Source organism: Trichosurus vulpecula, chromosome 1 (genome assembly GCF_011100635.1).
Source record: "Trichosurus vulpecula isolate mTriVul1 chromosome 1, mTriVul1.pri, whole genome shotgun sequence".
Classification (NCBI taxonomy): Eukaryota; Metazoa; Chordata; class Mammalia; order Diprotodontia; family Phalangeridae; genus Trichosurus; species Trichosurus vulpecula.
Window position 1 is genome coordinate 64,499,555 of NC_050573.1, and position 17,999 is coordinate 64,517,553.

At 42.1% G+C, this 17,999-nt stretch overlaps 1 protein-coding gene across 3 annotated transcripts in view; it reads right to left on the minus strand.

Moving 5' to 3' along the window:
• Positions 1-17,999, minus strand: part of LOC118848854 (cytochrome P450 4F3-like) — a 140,755-nt gene that overhangs the window by 18,374 nt on the left and 104,382 nt on the right. For 2 of the 3 annotated variants that reach the window (XM_036757901.1, XM_036757908.1), the window contains exons 2-3: positions 14,878-15,094; positions 339-483 (exon numbers count right to left, since the gene is read on the minus strand). In XM_036757901.1, coding sequence (XP_036613796.1) covers positions 339-483; positions 14,878-15,093 — 361 coding nt within the window. In that variant the 5' untranslated portion in view covers position 15,094. Of the gene's footprint in view, positions 1-338; positions 484-14,877; positions 15,095-15,679; positions 15,826-16,199; positions 16,300-17,999 lie in introns of all 3 variants that reach the window. The other variant, XM_036757893.1, reaches the window with a different exon arrangement.

The window sequence follows — 17,999 nt, forward strand, 5'->3', positions numbered from 1 at the left end:
TTATTCTCCTTGAAAGGAAGTACCTTGTCATTTCCATTGATATGAGAAGCACAGGCATGAGCCTCATATATCCGTATTTTTTATTAGATGGAATTGAATCAAATATAAGGTAGACAGGCCAGGGACTATTTCCATTTTACAGATGAGTAAAATGAAGTCCAGAGAATTAATGAGACTTGCCTAATATTAGACATAGATCAGAATAGGAGCTGAGACTGAAAAAGAATCTGACTCACAGTCTGTGTTCTTTTCCCTGGATCCTCACTCTGTCCATGAGGCCCCTCCTAAACCAAGGTCTCCCTTTGCAAATCAGGCCCATAGAAAACCAAGGGACATACCTGAGGCCTTAAGCAAGGGTGAGATGAACTTGGGATGGTAGAGTCTGATCACAGGAATGAATGGCCCCATCCACCAGATGTGGGCACCATCAAAGAGACGGTTGATCTGTTGAATATAGCGAATACCCTCTTCAGTACCTGGGGCCTGAAGGCAACAAAGAAGGGTTAGAAATCTAGACATGAGGGAGCTCCTTCTGCCAGCTTCCTTCTGCACACTCCAGTCCAGAGAAGGAGCTTGCCAAAATGGAGTTCTCCTTTGCTCCTTCCCAGATGCATTCCCACTTCCCTCCTCTCAGCATTTGTCTCCAACTTCTATCACTTTTTCTTTCCCCTTCTCTCTCCTTCCATCCTTTTCCTCTTCCCTCTCAATTTTTCCTTATGGTCAACAAGGTAGTGCAGTGGATGGAGTATCGGGCCTAGAGTTAGGAAGACTCATCTTCTTGAGTTCAAATCTGACCTCAGACACTTTTGAGCTGTGTGACCCTGGGCATGTCACTTAAATTTGTTTGCCTCAGTTTCCTCATCTGTAAAATAAGTTGGAGAAGGGAGTAGCAAACTACTCTACTATCTTTGCCAAGAAAAACCCCAAATATGGTCATGAAGAGTTGGAGATCATTGAACACCAACTTTTTAGTCTAGAGATCAGTGTAGATATACACAATCAGAATGCTGGCTTGAGCTCCAGTCTACTGGGAAAGCATGTTCCCCCTCCCTTATGTGCTGTGCATCAATGGACCCTAATCACATGAATGGGCTACAATGAAATCTGTCACACAACCTTTGTCTTGTCTTTTTCATTTTGAAGTGTGAACCTTAAGATGTTGGTTAAAGGAAACAACAGACTAGATAATAAAAAGATTGTATTATTTATATAAATTCCCATAAGCATAGCCAACAGACATACATGTATGAGATTGAGCCAGAGAATGCCTGACTGACTTGTACAGAAACATGAACAAGTTATATATTCTTTTGAACAATCACAATTCAGCATGTTACTAAAATTTATGATTCTCAGCTGTGTTTGACCATAAAGACAAGGATTTCCCTTAATGGGATAGATTGTAAATACAACCAATTAGATAGTTGTCAAAAGTGTCAATTGGATTTGCAGCCCCAGGATCTCTGTGTTTAATTGGCCATTAACATTCCACAACATAGTATATGCCCATAAAATATTAAGATAAGGAAAAGTCACATCATTCAAGATAGTGTCTGGGCTCAAGGTTTTCACCCTTAATGGCCATGGACAGAGCAAGGAATACTCCATCTGGATTTGTTGATACAAGATAGAGATATCTCTGAGCTTACTCAGAGAACAAAGAGACTGTTAGGATCAGGCTTTTCTTCTGGTTAAGTAGTTCAGGCCCTGAGCCTTATAGAAATTACAAAAATGATATAAAATAGTATAATATTTTCCACAGAAGTCCTTCCATTTTAAAGGAATATGTCATTCTCCACAATAATCTGGATAACAGAGAAGTATCCCTCAAGTCCCTTTACCTCATTTCCTAAGAAGACCAGTATGTACCATGAGCATAGATAACAACTACTGTAGGAGGGTCCATGAAAATTCACTTAACTCTCTATACTTTATGAAAGCAAGAATCCTCCTTATTGGTCACTCTGCTAATACCTCTTTTGAATTCAAAGTGCAATGGTTATTCCTGGGCTAGGATGTGGGCAAAGAGGAAGACTAAGGTTTGCTTTCTCCAGGAAAAGGGCCCCAGCACAGCCTTATGCTACCATATTCCTCACTCTACTCTGGGCTCCATTACCCCAAAGTACAGTGGTATATGGTCTGGAAATCCCCATTTTATTATTCTTTCTCTTTTGCTCTTGACCCCAGGGATTCTTCTCCATTATCAATGCCACTGCTACACCAACTCCTTTCTCAACATGTATCTCTGTGCTTCTAAGCATCAGAAATTCTTTCTATTCCAACATCACTAACTTTTTTTTTTTGCAAAACAATGGACTTTTCGACCAATAAGGCACTGCTGCTCTGAGCTTCCATCTATCTCTTCCATCCCCCCCTTCTCTACACACACACTCTTACACACACCCACACCCACACAAGCACACACACACACACATACACACACACCTGCTATTGGATAAGGCCAGATAGCTACCTTCTAAGGCTTGCTCCTAAAGAAAGGGGATCTGTCTTGAAACATTCCCAAACCCATCTTCAGAAGAATAAACTTCACTTTATTCTACCTACCCCCAACTCTTGCCTAGCAGGGACTGGGGAGGCTGGGGCCATTCAGGAATAAGGAGACATGATAGGAATAGAAAGGGAAGAAGAAGAAAAAGAGGTAAGGAGATGGATAAGGACAAGAAGAAGAAGAAAATGTGACTGAGAAAGCCTTAGAGGGAAGGATAGAATCAGGAAAGCCATAGTGCACAGAATATGAAAGCAGAGAGTGTTATGGAGTGATACGGTATGAGGTTTGAAATATTATCAGAGACAATGAGACAGAGACAGAGAAACATGTTGGCATAGGCACGTTAGATAATTAATCAATATGTATTTCATTAAGTTGTTGAGACATAGAAAGAAGAGAGTAAAGATGGGGGATGAGGCTTAAAATGAAGGAACCCAGATGACTTGACAGGGGTGATGGAAATAGGGAGGGCAGAGCATTGTGTGGCAAAGAGTTGATCTTTAGGCATATCATGGAAAGCTGCAGGCTCATGATTGGTTAGATACTGCCTCACAATGACCATGGTCCTTGGCGCATCCATATTTGAGGATGAAGTAAGGGGCTTGATGAAAAATGTAAGCAATGGATGGAGGGCCCCAAGTCATGTTACAAAGGCCTCCCTATAGGCAACCACAAATGGGATAATTTGACCCATTTCCTTCCTCTATGAGGCAGTTCTGTAAAGAGTGCAACAGTGGGAGTCACCAGCTAAAGGCAGCCCCTAAGAGACTGCAATGCTACCCGTCACAAGGTATGGTCAAGGATACCAAAGGGGAGGAGGTCAAAGCAGCAATGTTGCTGGCAGGTTCTCCTTCTGCACACCAACAGGGGAGGCAGCATGACATCATAGAAAGATCCTTGGATTGGGCATCGGAAGACTTGGGTTCTAATTCTGAGTGTATGACCTTGAGCAAGCCCCCATCCCTCTCTCAACCTCAGTGAAATGGCTTCTAAAGTCCCTTCTGCATTTAACATTGTATGATTCTTTTGGATCTCATTGAGCCCTGGAAATGCAGGAGAAACTTTTCCATCTCTAAGTTTCTTATGCTCCCACCCAGGGTCTGTTTTGACTTCCAATCACAGTTTTGTGGGAAGGAATACAAGGGAGCAGAAAGAAGAGATAAGGCACAATGTAATGTCAAGGGCACTGGTTTGGAAGTCCAAGGGTCTCAGTTTAAATCCTGGTTCTGCTACCTAAGTGACCATAGACACATTACTCTTTGTTCTCAAGTGCCTCATTTACCCTTAGATACTTTGTGGTTAGGTGAATGTGGAATTGGCTGAATTACTGAAGTTATCCTGGGGGAAGCTCTCTAGTGGAGTGCCTCAGGGTTCTATTGTTGGCTCATTCCTATTGAACAAAGGCTTAGATGGCATGCTTTTTAAAATTCTTAGATGACACTCAGCTAGGAAGGATAATTAATACAGTGGACAGCAGAGAGGGACCCCAAAGGTAGAATGAACTGAGGTAAACAAAATGAAATAATAATAACAATAAAATGATAGCTAGTATTTATATAGTACTTAGTACATAGCAGGGACTGGGTTAATTGCTTTATTACTATTATCTTATTTGGTCTTCACAACAACCTTGGGAGACAAGTGCTCTTACTATCTCCATTTTGCAGATGAAGAAACTGAGACAAACAGGTTAAATGACTTTCTCAGGGTCACACAATAATGTATATTTCTGAAGCTAAATTTGAACATAGATCTTCTTGATTCCACACCTTGCACTCTATCCAATAAGCCACGGAGCTGCCTCAAGGATGTGACATTGATGGGGCAGATAACAACCAGATCAGGGTAACCTAGACAAGAAAGGGACAGAAAACCATGACTTCCAATGATCAGCTTATTTTTGGATGGAAAACAGAAGACCTGGGGAGACATGATAACTCTCTTTGAAGGGCTGTCATGTGAAAAAATTATTAGACTAATTCTGCTTGGTTCCAGAATTTGAATGATAGCATTGGGTACAAGGTATAGGAGGGCAGACTTCAGCTCATTGTATAGAAAAATGTAGAACTGTCTAAAATAGAACAGGCTGTCCTGTATAGTTGTAAGATCCCCAATCACTGCAAGTCTTCCAGCAAAGGCTTCTGACAGGAATTTTGTAGGGAATTTGAGTTCACAAAGGGGTGGGCCTGTTTAACCATAAATTTCTTTTCTAGTTCTGAAGTCCTGTGAATTCTGACTATCATACATCAGAGATATTTTTGACTTTGCCTTTATATGTTGTTGTGCAACTTGTATATTCCCTTATATTAAAGGAAATAAAACCTGGGAACCTCCCAAGGTTAAGAGAGAAGGGGGTGGGTTTTCAGAGCGGTTACAGTTGGTATTCACCTTTCAAAGACTTAAGTGGAGAGAAGTCAGGTTATAGAATTGATGGCGGTGGTTAAATGGATCAAGTGGTCCATCCCCAGTGCCTGGGAAATGAAGTTTCAGCCCAGTCATGTGGCTATTCTAGGGACTGACACCAGAAGGAGGACTCCTTCAAGGGATGAGGACAGTAGCCCTTCCTGAGAAGGTGTAGCATTGACAGACTTGTCTACAGAGTTTTACAAGGGCAGAACATGAGATGGATCAGCATTACTATTAAGCTGCAAATTGAGGAAGGAAAGACTTACTGGAGCATGTGAGGCATCTGGCTCCATGCCACCTGGTCTAACCTGGAACAGTTGAGACATTGGGTTCCTCAAAGGGACTTAGCTTCATATCCAAGGGAGGAGACTCTTTGCCCCTGCCCGCGACTCCCCTTTATACCCACATCAAGCTCTTTCTCTTAGGTTGGGCCAAGTTAAACAGTGATATAGAGAGGAACTTCGCAAAACTTCCAGTATCAGGGCAGTTCTTAAGATAGTGGAAGAAAGCCTCCTATCACATCTGTGGCTTTCAGACATACCTCGAAATTGGCTGGGCTAAATCTTGAGTAATTGACTTAAAAAAAAACACAAATGCATTGTTGCTTAAAAATGTTGTGGTTATTTCCTAATAACATCCTCTTCCCCCCAACAGAAAAACACCTTCTCTTGTTGGTAATTCCTTTTCCCCACCAGAGATGTGATGCAAGACACTTTGGTAGATTCTTATCACACAGATTTGACAGTACTGGAAAACTGACCACCGTCCACGAGAGAGGTGTCAACTGTAGTCTCAACACACAAGAAATTCAAGGAGGGGAAAGAGTGATATAATATACTGCTCAATGTTCTTTGCTAGTTTCCCAAACTCCACAGTAAAACCCTTTGTGAAGCCAGGAAGCACATTACTGAATCTCTTAATAGGTTGTAGAGCTGTGGTTGATCTAATTAGCTATCAGTAGCAGCTGCTTTACTTCTTCCTCCATAGACATCCCACATAGTCAACCGTCTCCTATGTGAAACTGGACAGTCTCCTCATCACTTGATTCTTCATACTCATAAATGTGTTATGGAGGTGCTGGAACAACCAAGACACAAAACCCCCAACTAATTCAAATGTCTATTAATACTCCAAACATGTCGCATAAGACATAGATAACAAAAATGGAAGGGGCTCAAAGCAAAATGTCTTGGTGCTGCTGCTATTAAGGCATACTTCCCAAGCTTCACTAGTCTCTCTCCCTCCTCACCCTCAGCACAATCTTTTCTGCCTCTCAATAAATATGCTCTCTCTCCCCTGATCTCTTTCGGTATTGAGGTGTCTCACTAACAGGGGATAGATAATCTTGCCTTCATCACTCCCTGGCTTCTAGTTCCAATTCAGCTCTCTAGCACTCCTGTGGACATGCTTGTACAGTCACCCAGTCATTTCCTTAGCTGTTCCCACAGAGAAAAAAGCTATACAGGGATCTTTCCCTCTCAGCTGCAGATGGAAGTTCCCTGCCTTTCCCCATTCCCGGTTTCCTAATAGGTTGGCTTTGAGGAGATTCTGGCATAACTGTCCTGCTCTCATGGCCTGACAACAAATTGATTAGCCCCATAAAATCATAGAACATAGAGTGCTTGAGCTAGAACATACTGAAATTGGGGAAAAGGCTCTTAAGACTTTCAGAATATAAAATGTTAGAATTTAAGAGGGGATCGGATCCTTAGAGGATAGAATGTCTGCATTGGAAAGGACTTTTGAATAGAGAAATGTACAATCAGAAGCATCCTTAGAACATTATCAAAGATGAGATGCATTGCAAAATACATATCATCAGAAGCATGAGGGTACTTAGGTTAGCAAACTTCAGTCCTGGAAGGAGTCTTGAAAATAATAATGAAATTTAATTAAATCTGTATCTTAAGATACAGAACACCAGAACATTAAAGGACCTTAAAATTTAGAATGTATGAGCCTACAAGCAACCTTAGTACATAGAGTAACACAGTGGTTAAGGATCTCAGCACATAGAATGTCACATCTAGGAGTACATAAAAATCATTAATGTCATATTCCCCAGAGTCAATGTTTCCACAATGGATGATAGTGGAAATCTCCCTGGCAGGGGGAACCATGTCCTTTTAAAAGAGGGGTGTCAAACTCACTGACTTTTGGGGGCCAAGATGGTGGAGTAAGCAGTAGATTTCCATAACTCTCTCATATTCACCTCCTAGCAACCATTTAATAGTGCCCCAATATAAATCCTGAAAGGACAAAACCAGTAAAAAGACAGGGTGAAACAATCTTTTTGCCCAAGAAACTTGCAAAATCACCAAGAAAGGTCTTTCTCACTCAGGCAAAAGGGAGACAAATGCAAACCAGGAGAGGAAGAGTCCCAGTTAGCCAGGAGCAGCCCCACCTCAGCAAACCAGCAGAAGATCCTGAGAACCAGTCTAGTAGAGCAGGCAAACATCAACACCAAGACCCCCCATGTGCTTTAGCATGTGCAGGGTAATTAACAGGCTACAGTCCCAAGAGCTTCCACTTGCTTCAGAATAGCCCTGGGTAAACAGGTATTGAGCAGCAGCCAAGTGCTTCAGTGTAACCCTGGGGAAATGCAGAAGCACTCCACCAGCCTCAGCACACATTGCACACCATCACTAGCATCCTGGCTAAGCATGAGGTAAGCTGCCAGACCCCTATGGCCTCCAGCAGTGCCAGTCAACCTCCACCCCACCACCAGAGTTGTGGATCCCCCATGGGCCTCAGGGCAACATCAGTGCAGCACCAGATAAAGAGCCAGGGCCTGGACTTCCGGGGGTGGAGCCAAGATGGCGGCTGGAAAACAGGGACTTGCGTGAGCTCCCCACCATATCCCTCCAAAAACCTATAAAAAATGGCTCTGAACAAATTCTAGAACTGCAGAACCCATAAAATAGCAGAGGGAAGCAGGGATCCAGCCCAGGACAGCCTGGATGGTTACTGGATGAGGTCTATGGCACACGGAGTGGAGGGGAGCAGAGCTCAGTGTGGGAGGCAGCAGGACCAACCAGACCAGGACCTGGACAGGACAGGCCCTAGAACCCTGAATCAGTGAGCTGTGGCAGTTACCAGACTTCTCAACCCACAAACACCAAAGACCACAGAGAAGATTAGTGGGAAAAGCTGTGGTGGACAGAGTTCGTGTTTTGGCCACCGCCCCAGGGGCAGCAGGGGAGGTGCAGCTACAGAACTACAGGTGCAGTTACTTCCAGCCCCAGGCCCATGTGGTGGGAGGGATTAAGTGGCAAATCAGAGCAGGAGTGCAGAGCCTGCTGAAGATTTGCATCAAGTCCGGGTTGCTGGTTCTTGAGGAAGGAGGAGTGCTGGGGTGGCAGAACTGGCTGTATAGAAATAGCTCTGAAATAAATGGCACATTCCCTCAAGCTTGGAACAAAGTACTCTTTGCTCTACAAGCAGTCATACCCCGATGAAAAACTCAAGGGTCAAGTAAGTTGGCTGGGAACATGGCCAGGCAGCGAAAACACACCCAGATTCAGTCTCAGACTTTGGAATCTTTCTTTGGTGACAAAGAAGACCAAAACATACAGCCTGAATAATTCAACAAAGTCCAAGAGCCTACGTCAAAAGCATCCAAGAAAAACATGAACTGGTCTCAGGCCATGGAAGAGCTCAAAAAGGAGTTGGAAAAGCAAGTTAGAGAAGCAGAGGAAAAATTGGGACGAGAAATGAGCATGATGCAAGAAAACCATGAAAAACAAGTCAATGACTTGCTAAAGGAGACCCAAAAAATACTGAAAAAATATTTATTTTAAATAAATAGACTAACTCAAATGTCGAAAAAGCTCCAAAAAGCCAATGAAGAGAAGAATGCCTTGAAAGGCAGAATTAGCCAAATGAAAAAGGAGGTCCAAAAGACCACTGAAGAAAATACTACCTTAAAAATGAGATTGCAGCAAGTGGAAGCTAGTGACTTGATGAGAAATCAAGATATTATAAAACAGAACCAAAGGAATGAAAAAATGGAAGACAATGTCAAATATCTCATTGAAAAAACCACTGACCTAGAAAAGAGATCCAGGAGAGAGAATTTAAAAATTATTGGACTACCTGAAAGCCATGATCAAAAAAAGAGCCTAGATATCATCTTTCAAGAAATTATCAAGGAGAATTGCCCTGATATTCTAGAGCCAGAGGGTAAAATAGAAATTGAAAGAATCCACAGATCGCTTCCTCAAATAGATCCCAAAAAGAAAATTCCTAGGAACATTGTCGCCAAATTCCAGAGCTCCCAGGTCAAAGAGAAAATACTGCAAGCAGCTAGAAAGAAACAATTTGAATATTGTGGAAAAACAATCAGGATAACACAGGATCTGGCAGCTTCCACATTAAGGGACCAAAGGGCTTGGAATATGATATTCCGGAGGTTAATGGAGCTAGGATTAAAACCAAGAATCACCTACCCAGCAAAACTGAGTATCATGCTCCAAGGTAAAATATGGATTTTCAATACAATAGAGGACTTTCAAGCTTTCTTAGTGAAAAGACCAGAGCTGAATAGAAAATTTGACTTTCAAACACAAGAATCAAGAGAAGCATGAAATCGTAAACAAGAAAGAGAAATCATAAGGGACTTACTAAAGTTGAACTGTTTTGTTTACATTCCTACGTGGAAAGATGATGTGTATGATTCATGAGACCTCAATATCATAGTAGCTGAAAGGAATATGCATATATATGTGTGTGTATACATATATATATATAGATACCCATATACATATGTATGTGTGTCTATGTATGTATATATATATATATATATATATATATATATATATATATACACACACACACAAAGGGCACAGGGTGAGTTGAATATGAAGGGATGATATCTAAAAAAAATTAATTTAAGGGATAAGAGAGGAATATATTGAGAGAGGGAGAAAGGGAGAGATAGAATGGGGTAAATTATCTCACATAAAAGTGGTAAGAAAAAGTGGTTCTGTAGGAAGGGAAGAGGGGGCAGGTGAGGGGGAATGAGTAAAACTTGCTCTCATCGGATTTGACCTGAGAAGGGAATACCATACACACTCATTTGGGTATCTTACTCCACAGGAAAGAAGGAGGAAGAAGATAAAAAAGGGGGGATGATAGAAGGGAGGGCAGACGTGGGGAGTAGGTAATCAAAAACAAACACTTTTGAAAAGGGACAGAGTCAAGGGAGAAAATTCAATAAAGGGGGATAGGTTAGGAAGGAGCAATACATAGTTAATCTTTCACAACATGAATATTGTGGAAGGGTTTTACATAATGATATGCATGCGGCCTGTGTTGAATTGCTTGCCTTCTTAGGGAGGGTGGGTGGGGAGGGAAGAGAGGAGAGAATTTGGAACTCAAAGTTTTAAAAACAGATGTTCAGAAACAACAACAACAACAACAAAAAGTTTTTGCATGCAACTAGGAAATAAGATACACAGGCAATGGGTCATGGAAATTTATCTTGTCCTACAAGAGAAGAAGGGAAATGGGGATGGGAGGGGAGTGGGGTGACAGATGGGAGGGCTGACTGGGGAATGAGGCAATCAGAATATACGCCATCTTGGAGTGGGGGTGGGGGTAGAAATGGGGAAAAAAAATTGTAATTCAAACTTTTGTGAAAATCAATGCTGAAAACTAAATATAATAAATAAATTTTTAAAAAAAGAGCCAGGGACTGCAGCCCCTAGTGTAAGAAGACTGAGGCAGTGTCCTTTCTACCTTGGAAGCAGCACTCAAATTTAAAAGAAAGAAAAAAGGCCAAAAAAGATGAACAAAATACAAGAAAAAAGGAAATTGGCCCATAGGAAGATCAAGACTCAAACTCAGAAAAGGATAACAATTTCAAAACACCTGTGAAGAAAACCCCAAATAAAAACAGGAAGTGGTCTTAAGCCCAGAAAGATATCATGGAAGAGCTCCAAAAGGAACTTAAAAATCATATAAGTGAGGTAGAAGAAAAAATGGGGAAATAAATGAGTGATGCAAGAGAATTATGAAAAAAGATTCAATGCTTAGTAAAAGAAAACAACAGCTTAAAAAGTAGAATTGCTCAAATGGAAAAGGAAGTAAAAGATAATGAGGAAAACAAATCCTGAAAAGTTAGAATTCAGCAAATGGAAGCTAATTACTGTAAAAGACATCAAGAATCAACCAAACAAATTCAAAAGAATGAAAAATAGAAGAAAATGTAAAATACCTCATTGGAAAAACAGCTGACCTGGAAAATATATCCAGGAGAGACAATGTCAGAATCATTGGAGTACCTAAAAGCCATAATGAAAAGGAGAACCTGGACAGCATGTTTCAAGAAATTAGCGAGGAAAACATCCCTGATATCCTAGAATCAGAGAGCAAAATAAACATTGAAAGAATTCACTGATCACCTCAGAAAAGAGGTCCCAAAATAAAAATGCCAAAGAACAATACAGCCAAATTACTATCAGGTCAGGGAAAAAATACTGCAAGTGGTCAGAAAGAAGCAATTCAAATATGAGGGAACCACAATCAGGATTATACTAGATCTAGCAGCTGCCACAATAAAGGATCGGGATTCATGAAAAATAATATTCCAGAAAGCAAAGGAGCCAGGACTACAATAAACAATCACCTAATGAGAGAAATTAAGCATAAATCTTCAAGGACAAAATAATCACTTAATGAAATAGAAGGATTTCAAGATTTTATAACCACAAGAATAGAATTGATCAAAAAATTTGATCTCCAGTATCAATATCCAAGAGAATCTTAAAAAGGTAAAAATTGAGAATAAAACATAAGGGATTCAATGGAGCTGAATTGTATACATCCCTACATGAGAAGATGATACTTGTAATTCTGAAAAATGGTCCCACTAAAAGTATAGCTAGAAGGAATCTATATATAGACAGAGGGCATCGATCTAAGGTAACTTGGAGCAAATGACATAAAAAAATAAGGAATGAGAAAGAGGATTACACTGGGTGTAGAAGAAAGAGAGAGGTAGAATGGAGTAAATTATTTCGCATGAAGAGGTGCAGAAAACCTATTATAGTCGATGGAAAAATGGGATGGTGGGCAATGGGCATAGCTTAAACCAGGGCTGAGGAACCTGCAAACTTGAGGCCAATTGTGGACTTCTGTGGTGTGACTTTTTGACTGAGTCCAAGGTTTATAGAACAAATGCTTTTTTATTAAGGGTATTAGTTCTGTGAAGTTTGGATTCAGTCAAAGGGTCACCCTTGCAGACTTAGAAGGCCACATGTGGCCTCAAGGCTGCAGGTACCCCACTTCTGGCTTGAGCCTTACTCTCATCAGTATTGGTTCAAAAAACAAATAATATTCACAGTCAGTTGATTATAGAGATCTATCTAACCAGACAGGGAAATAGGAGGCAAGGAGATTAAGTAAAGAGGAAGGCAGACACAGGGGAGGTGGTAGACAGAAGCAAAACACTGATGAGGAAGGAAAAGGTGAAAGGACAAAGGACAAACAGGAGGAAAAATAGGATGGAGGGAAATACACAGGTAGTAATCATAATTTGTGAAAATGAATGGGATGAAATCTCCCATAAAATGGAAGTGGATAGCAGAGTGGATCTCAAAATGCAGAATCTTAGAATATGTTGTTTACAACAAACACACTTGAAGCAGACAGAGACACAAAGTAAAGGTAAGGGGCTGGAGCAGAATCTATTACGCTTCATTTGAAGCAAAGAAAATCAGGAGTAGCAATCCTGACCTCAAGCAAAGCAAAAGCAGAAATAGACCTAATTAAGAGAGATAAACAAGGAAACTATATCTTCCTAAAAGGTGCCATAGACAATGAAGCAATATTGATACTAAACATATATGCACCAAGTGGTGTAGCATCCCAATTCTTAAAAGAGAAGATAAGTGAGCTACAGGTTCATGGCCAAATGAGATAGAGAGCATTATGAAATGCAAAATGGATAATTTTGATTATATTAAATTAAAAGGCTTTTGCACAAACAAAACCAATGCAATCAAGCTTAGAAGGAAAGCAGAAAGCTAGGAAACAATCTTCACAGCAAATGTCTCTGATAAAGGCCTCATTTCTAAAATATATAGAGAAGTGAATTCACAAGAATACATGCCATTCCCCAATTGATAAATGGTAAAAGGATATGAACAGTCAGTTTTCAGATGAAGAGAACAAAGCTATCTATAAACAAAAGAAGCGCTCTAAATCACTTTTGATTAGAGAAACACAAATTAAAAGAATTCTAGGATCCCATGTATCAGGTTGGCTAATATGACAGAAGAGGAAAACGATAAATGTTGGAGAGGATGTGGTAAAATTAGGACACTAATGTACTGTTGGTGGAGTTATGAACTGATCCAACCCTTATGGAGAGCAATTTGGACCTATGCCCAAAGAGCAACCAAGCTGCATACTCATTGATCCAGTAATACCACTAGTACATCTGTATCCTAAAAAGATCATACAAAAGGAAAAAGTACCTACATGTGAAAATATTTGTAGCTGCCCTTTTTGTGTTGGCAAAGTATTGATAGTTGAAGGGATGCTGATCAATTGAGGAATGGTTGAATAAGCTGTGCTATAGGAATGTAATTGAATATTGTTTTACAATAAGAAATGAATGGGCAGATTTCAGAAAAACCTGGCAAGACTTGTATGAACTGATGCCCAGTGAAATGAGCAGATGCAAGAAAACATTGTGTATAGTATCAGCAACATTGTGTTGTTGAGAAGAGCTGAGTCATTCATAGTTGATCATCACATAATGATCTAAGCAAGTACAAAGGACTCAAGAGGGAAAATGCTTTCTGCATCCAGTTAAAGAACCCATGAACTCTGAAAGCAGATCAAAGCATACTTTTTTCACTGCATTCTTTTTTCCCTGTTAATTTTCATTTGGCTCTTCTTTCACAACTGATACTAATATGGAAATATGTTTTCCTTGATATCATATGTATAACCCATATCATGGTGTCTAATATTTTAGTAAGGGAGCTGGGGAGAGAAGGAGAAAAATTTGAAACTGAAAATCTTGTAAAATGAAAGCTAAGAATTATCTTGAGATGTAATTGGGGAAAAAATAGAATATCATTTAAAAATAAATAAATAAAAGAAGGATGTCAGGTTCCAACCTAGGATCAAACAAATACCAACCAAAGACTAGGAGGAACTAAACCAGAAGGGAGAGAATGTCCCAAGGAGGCATGGATGCCCCTGATCAGACCCAGCAGGACTCTTCGGACCTTCCTATGTATCATATTCTTGGCATTCAGTGTGGGCCCTAAGCCTTCTTGAGGGTTCCACATCACACTGAGAAGGCAGCCACCTTCCCTAGGTTCCCTTCAGACAGTTATGAGAATAAGCAACTCCATTACTACCAGCCTGTCTGAAACACAGAATGCTCAGGTCATCCTTTTAAGAGAGGCTTTCTTCACACCCTCCATTTCTTAGCAACCCTTTAGCTCAGTCTTTCTATCACCTTGGTTCACCGCACCCCCCCCACCCCCCCCACACACCCCTTAGTGCTCCAAGTTTCTCAGGCTCTCCACCACCTTTGATACTCAATCCTCTCAGCCCCTGATCCTTTCTCCTCTGTCCAACACTCCCCAAGGCCCTTCAGTCCTGCCAAGCCCTTAGCATTGCAGTCCTCTGAATCCCACTCAGAATCCTATTGGTTGCCATTAGGGAATCTTGGAGATTCCAAAAGCTTCCTCAGTGGCCCATGGACCTCATAGCCTGCTATCTCATCTAGTCTAGAGGACCAGGCCTTCCTTTACTCCCACAAATTTAACTCTGTTGGTAGCTTGGTGCCCATCCTCAGTCCCTTATCCCATTAGTGCCCCAATCCCTCAGCCTCCCTAACCCTCCCCTTCTCATGCTCTAGCCCAAGTCCCCCCAGTCCATTAGTCCCATCCTCTGTCTCCACTGAGTCCCCCAGGCCACACCCCAGGCTCCCCACTTACCAAGCCCAGGTGGCCAAAGAGCCAGTTCTTAAGAGGGGGCTGAGGGAAGCATTGAAGCCTCTGGCAGTTGATATAGTATTGTTGGACACAGATTAGGCCCTTGACCAGGATCCAGGTGCCAAGGGCCAGGAAGGCCAGCAATGGGATGGAAGAAAGCCTAGGCTCCAGGCCTGCCAGGCCCAGCTGATGAGATAGCCACTTGGGGGCAGGCAGCATCCTGTGGGAAGAGAGACCATGAGTCAGAGAGGGAGATATACGGCACTCCTAGGAGAACTGATGGGGCTGGAGATATAGGCCAGGAATGAAGAAGCAAGGAACATGGAGAGGAGGTCTAACTACTGTAGGGAGCCATTTCAAAGCAGTTTAAAAAGGGATTAGGGAGTAACAAGATTAGCAGTGGTAGGAGAGAGAAGTGAGTAAAAGAAAATGAGAGGTCTATGGAAGAAGGAAGACACAGAGGCTGTGAGTGGCACCAGTGCCTTGGCCCCTCTAAGCTTAGAGCCCACTAAAGGCACATTCCTAAAGGGGTGTAGATCCCCCAGACTCCTAAAGGAAGCATAAAGCAGAGTAGGGCCACCCCAATCCTTAAACAGAGAGTGCTCCTTCTGCCCCAAGCTGGGCTCTTGGTCTTGCATTTTTTGTTTTGTTTCCTTTGGTTTTCTGAATGCCAGCATTTTCTTGATGTCAGTAACTAACCCTAGGAGCCCACCCCTCCCCCCCCATCAGCCTCTTCCAGGCTCCAGTCCTAGGCTGGGGATTCATGGGAACTTTGGGAACTGCTGAAGTAACAAAGTTGACTCACATTACTTCCCTCCCCAGAGGCCTCTTCTAAGTCCAAGCTGATCTGGCCTGAGTCTGAATTCCAATTCTAGAATCTTGAGCCCTTCAGGGTGGCAGACATGGCTCTCTTCCCATGCAGAGGAGTCCTTCAGTCCATGCAGCCAGCTCCTGGGGTGTGTAGAAGGTGGATCCTCCAAGGAAAGCACCTAATCCTGCTTCCCCACCAGCTCATTCAGCTGACAAACATTCCATCTGCCCAAGTTTGACCCACAATTTGCAGTTTGCTCCTACTTCCCCCTCCCAATTCCTCCCAAACATTGGCTGCTTCAAAAAACCCCTCTCCCCTCCTTAAACAAGAAGTTGGAGCTAGGCAGCCAATCCTGAGCAGGCATCCTGTTGCAGGAAGCCTCATCCCATTTCCCAAGAGCTGAATAGGGAAGGAGGAGATGGGAGAAAATCCTTGAGCAGCAGGTAGGGTGATCTAGAAAGACTCACCCATTTGCCAAGAGTCCCTAAGGGCAGAGATTGGGTTCAACACTTACTTCTGACATAGAAGTCAGGATGAAAATTCTCCAGAACCTGCCCCATCCTCCCTCCTCCTGGTACTTGGTAGACAGAAGGACTCAGAGACAGCACCTGGAGCTGAGGTAAAGTTGAACACTAGATTCTCAGGTGATGCTGGGCGCTAAGGGGTCATAGGGGTGGGGCTGTCACATCAGCAACCCAAGAATAGCTCTGGGTATAGTAGTAGTCATTGTTATGGAGAATTCCCAAGCTTCTCAGAACTTCCTAGAGGTTGGGGTATGCAGCAGAGGAGGAAGAAGGAAGGTAACAGGAAATCCTGAATTGCAGAGTTTCTCCTGGAGTCAGGGAGGTACTTCCCAAATGCTCCTTCCCTCAATTCCCAACATTCACTGGACCCTTTCCCACCTGAAGGTTTGGGTCTTGGTTTCCCTGAGCAGGTGGGGCCAATGGGGAGAAAAGACCATCCCGGAGGGTGGGAGGGCTGGAAGCCTGGGCCCAGTGGAGCCAAAGGCCACTGAGGAATGGGCTAACTTTCTAAAATCAGCCTTCCCTTGGCTGGAGCAGGAGAGGGTGACAGACTAAAGTATATAAAAGGTTAGACCAGGCAGTAGAAGCTAGGTGACAGATGAGGCAGATCCAAGTCAGTAGGAGACACAACTCCCAGGATGTTTGAGGTGGGTAGGGTGGCTTCTGTCATCATCCTAGAACTCCTTTTAGGCAGAACACTGAGACCAGAAGGGGACTTGAGGGGTGGTATGGTCTCCTTCCTAATAGTCTAAGAGAAAGAAAGACCCTTTGTCTCTAGGACTAACCCTCCTCCACCTGGTGCCACAAGTGAGAAAGGGCACAGGCAAGCCAGAGGCAGCGCAGAGGAGAGTGACTAGGATAAGGAGAGGCTGGAGATTATGCAATTCCAAGGTCACTTGGACATGTTGAGAATGGAGGATAGGTAGTCCTCTCTTACCAACTGCCTGCTGGACATCTCTGTCTGCATGCTAAAGTGGGCATGTCTAAAATGGACCACCATTTTAGTACTAGGACCCCAGAGGAGTAATGGTGAAGCCTTCTATTCATTCCAGAGAGGAAAGGCAATAGGGAATGCATTTTGTAGAAACTGAGGGGATTTGTTTTGTTTCAGCATGTACGTTTGTAAAGGAATTTTTTTTCTTATTTTTCCCAATGGGGGAGGGAGTAGAAGGGAAAGGAAACAGATTTTTGTTTATTTAAAAAAGACAGAGAGGTGGGAATGTACTAGAAATATAAAATGGTGTATGCATTTGTCAAAGAAGTCATTGTAGTGATAGTTTTACCTTGTCACAAGACAGAGTAATTTCTATATGTAAATGATGCAAAAACCAAAACACATCAATAAAATTGAAAATGAAAAATAAGTTTCATCTTTCTTTCCTTTCTTTTTCATATTTCTTTCTTCCCTTCTTTTTTCTTCTTTCCTTTTTTCTTCCTCCCCTCCTTTCTTTCTTTTTCCTTTCCACTTCTTCCTTCCTTTTCTCTTCTTTCTTTCCCTTTCTCCATTCCTTCTTTCTTTCTTTTATTCTTTCTTTCTTTCCTTCCTTCCTTCTTTTCCTTCATTTCCTTTCATAATTTTTTCTTTCTATATATCGTGTCTCTAAGCCTTCCCCCTCCCAAACTTCCTTATTTCTGCAAGGATATTACAATCCTTCCAGTCACCCAGGTTCACAACCTCAGAGTCTTCATAGTCTCTTCCTTACATACCCCATCTCCCTACCCCCAACAAATCAGTTATGAAGACTTGTCCATCCTGTTTTCACAACATCCTTGGCATCCATTTCCTTCTG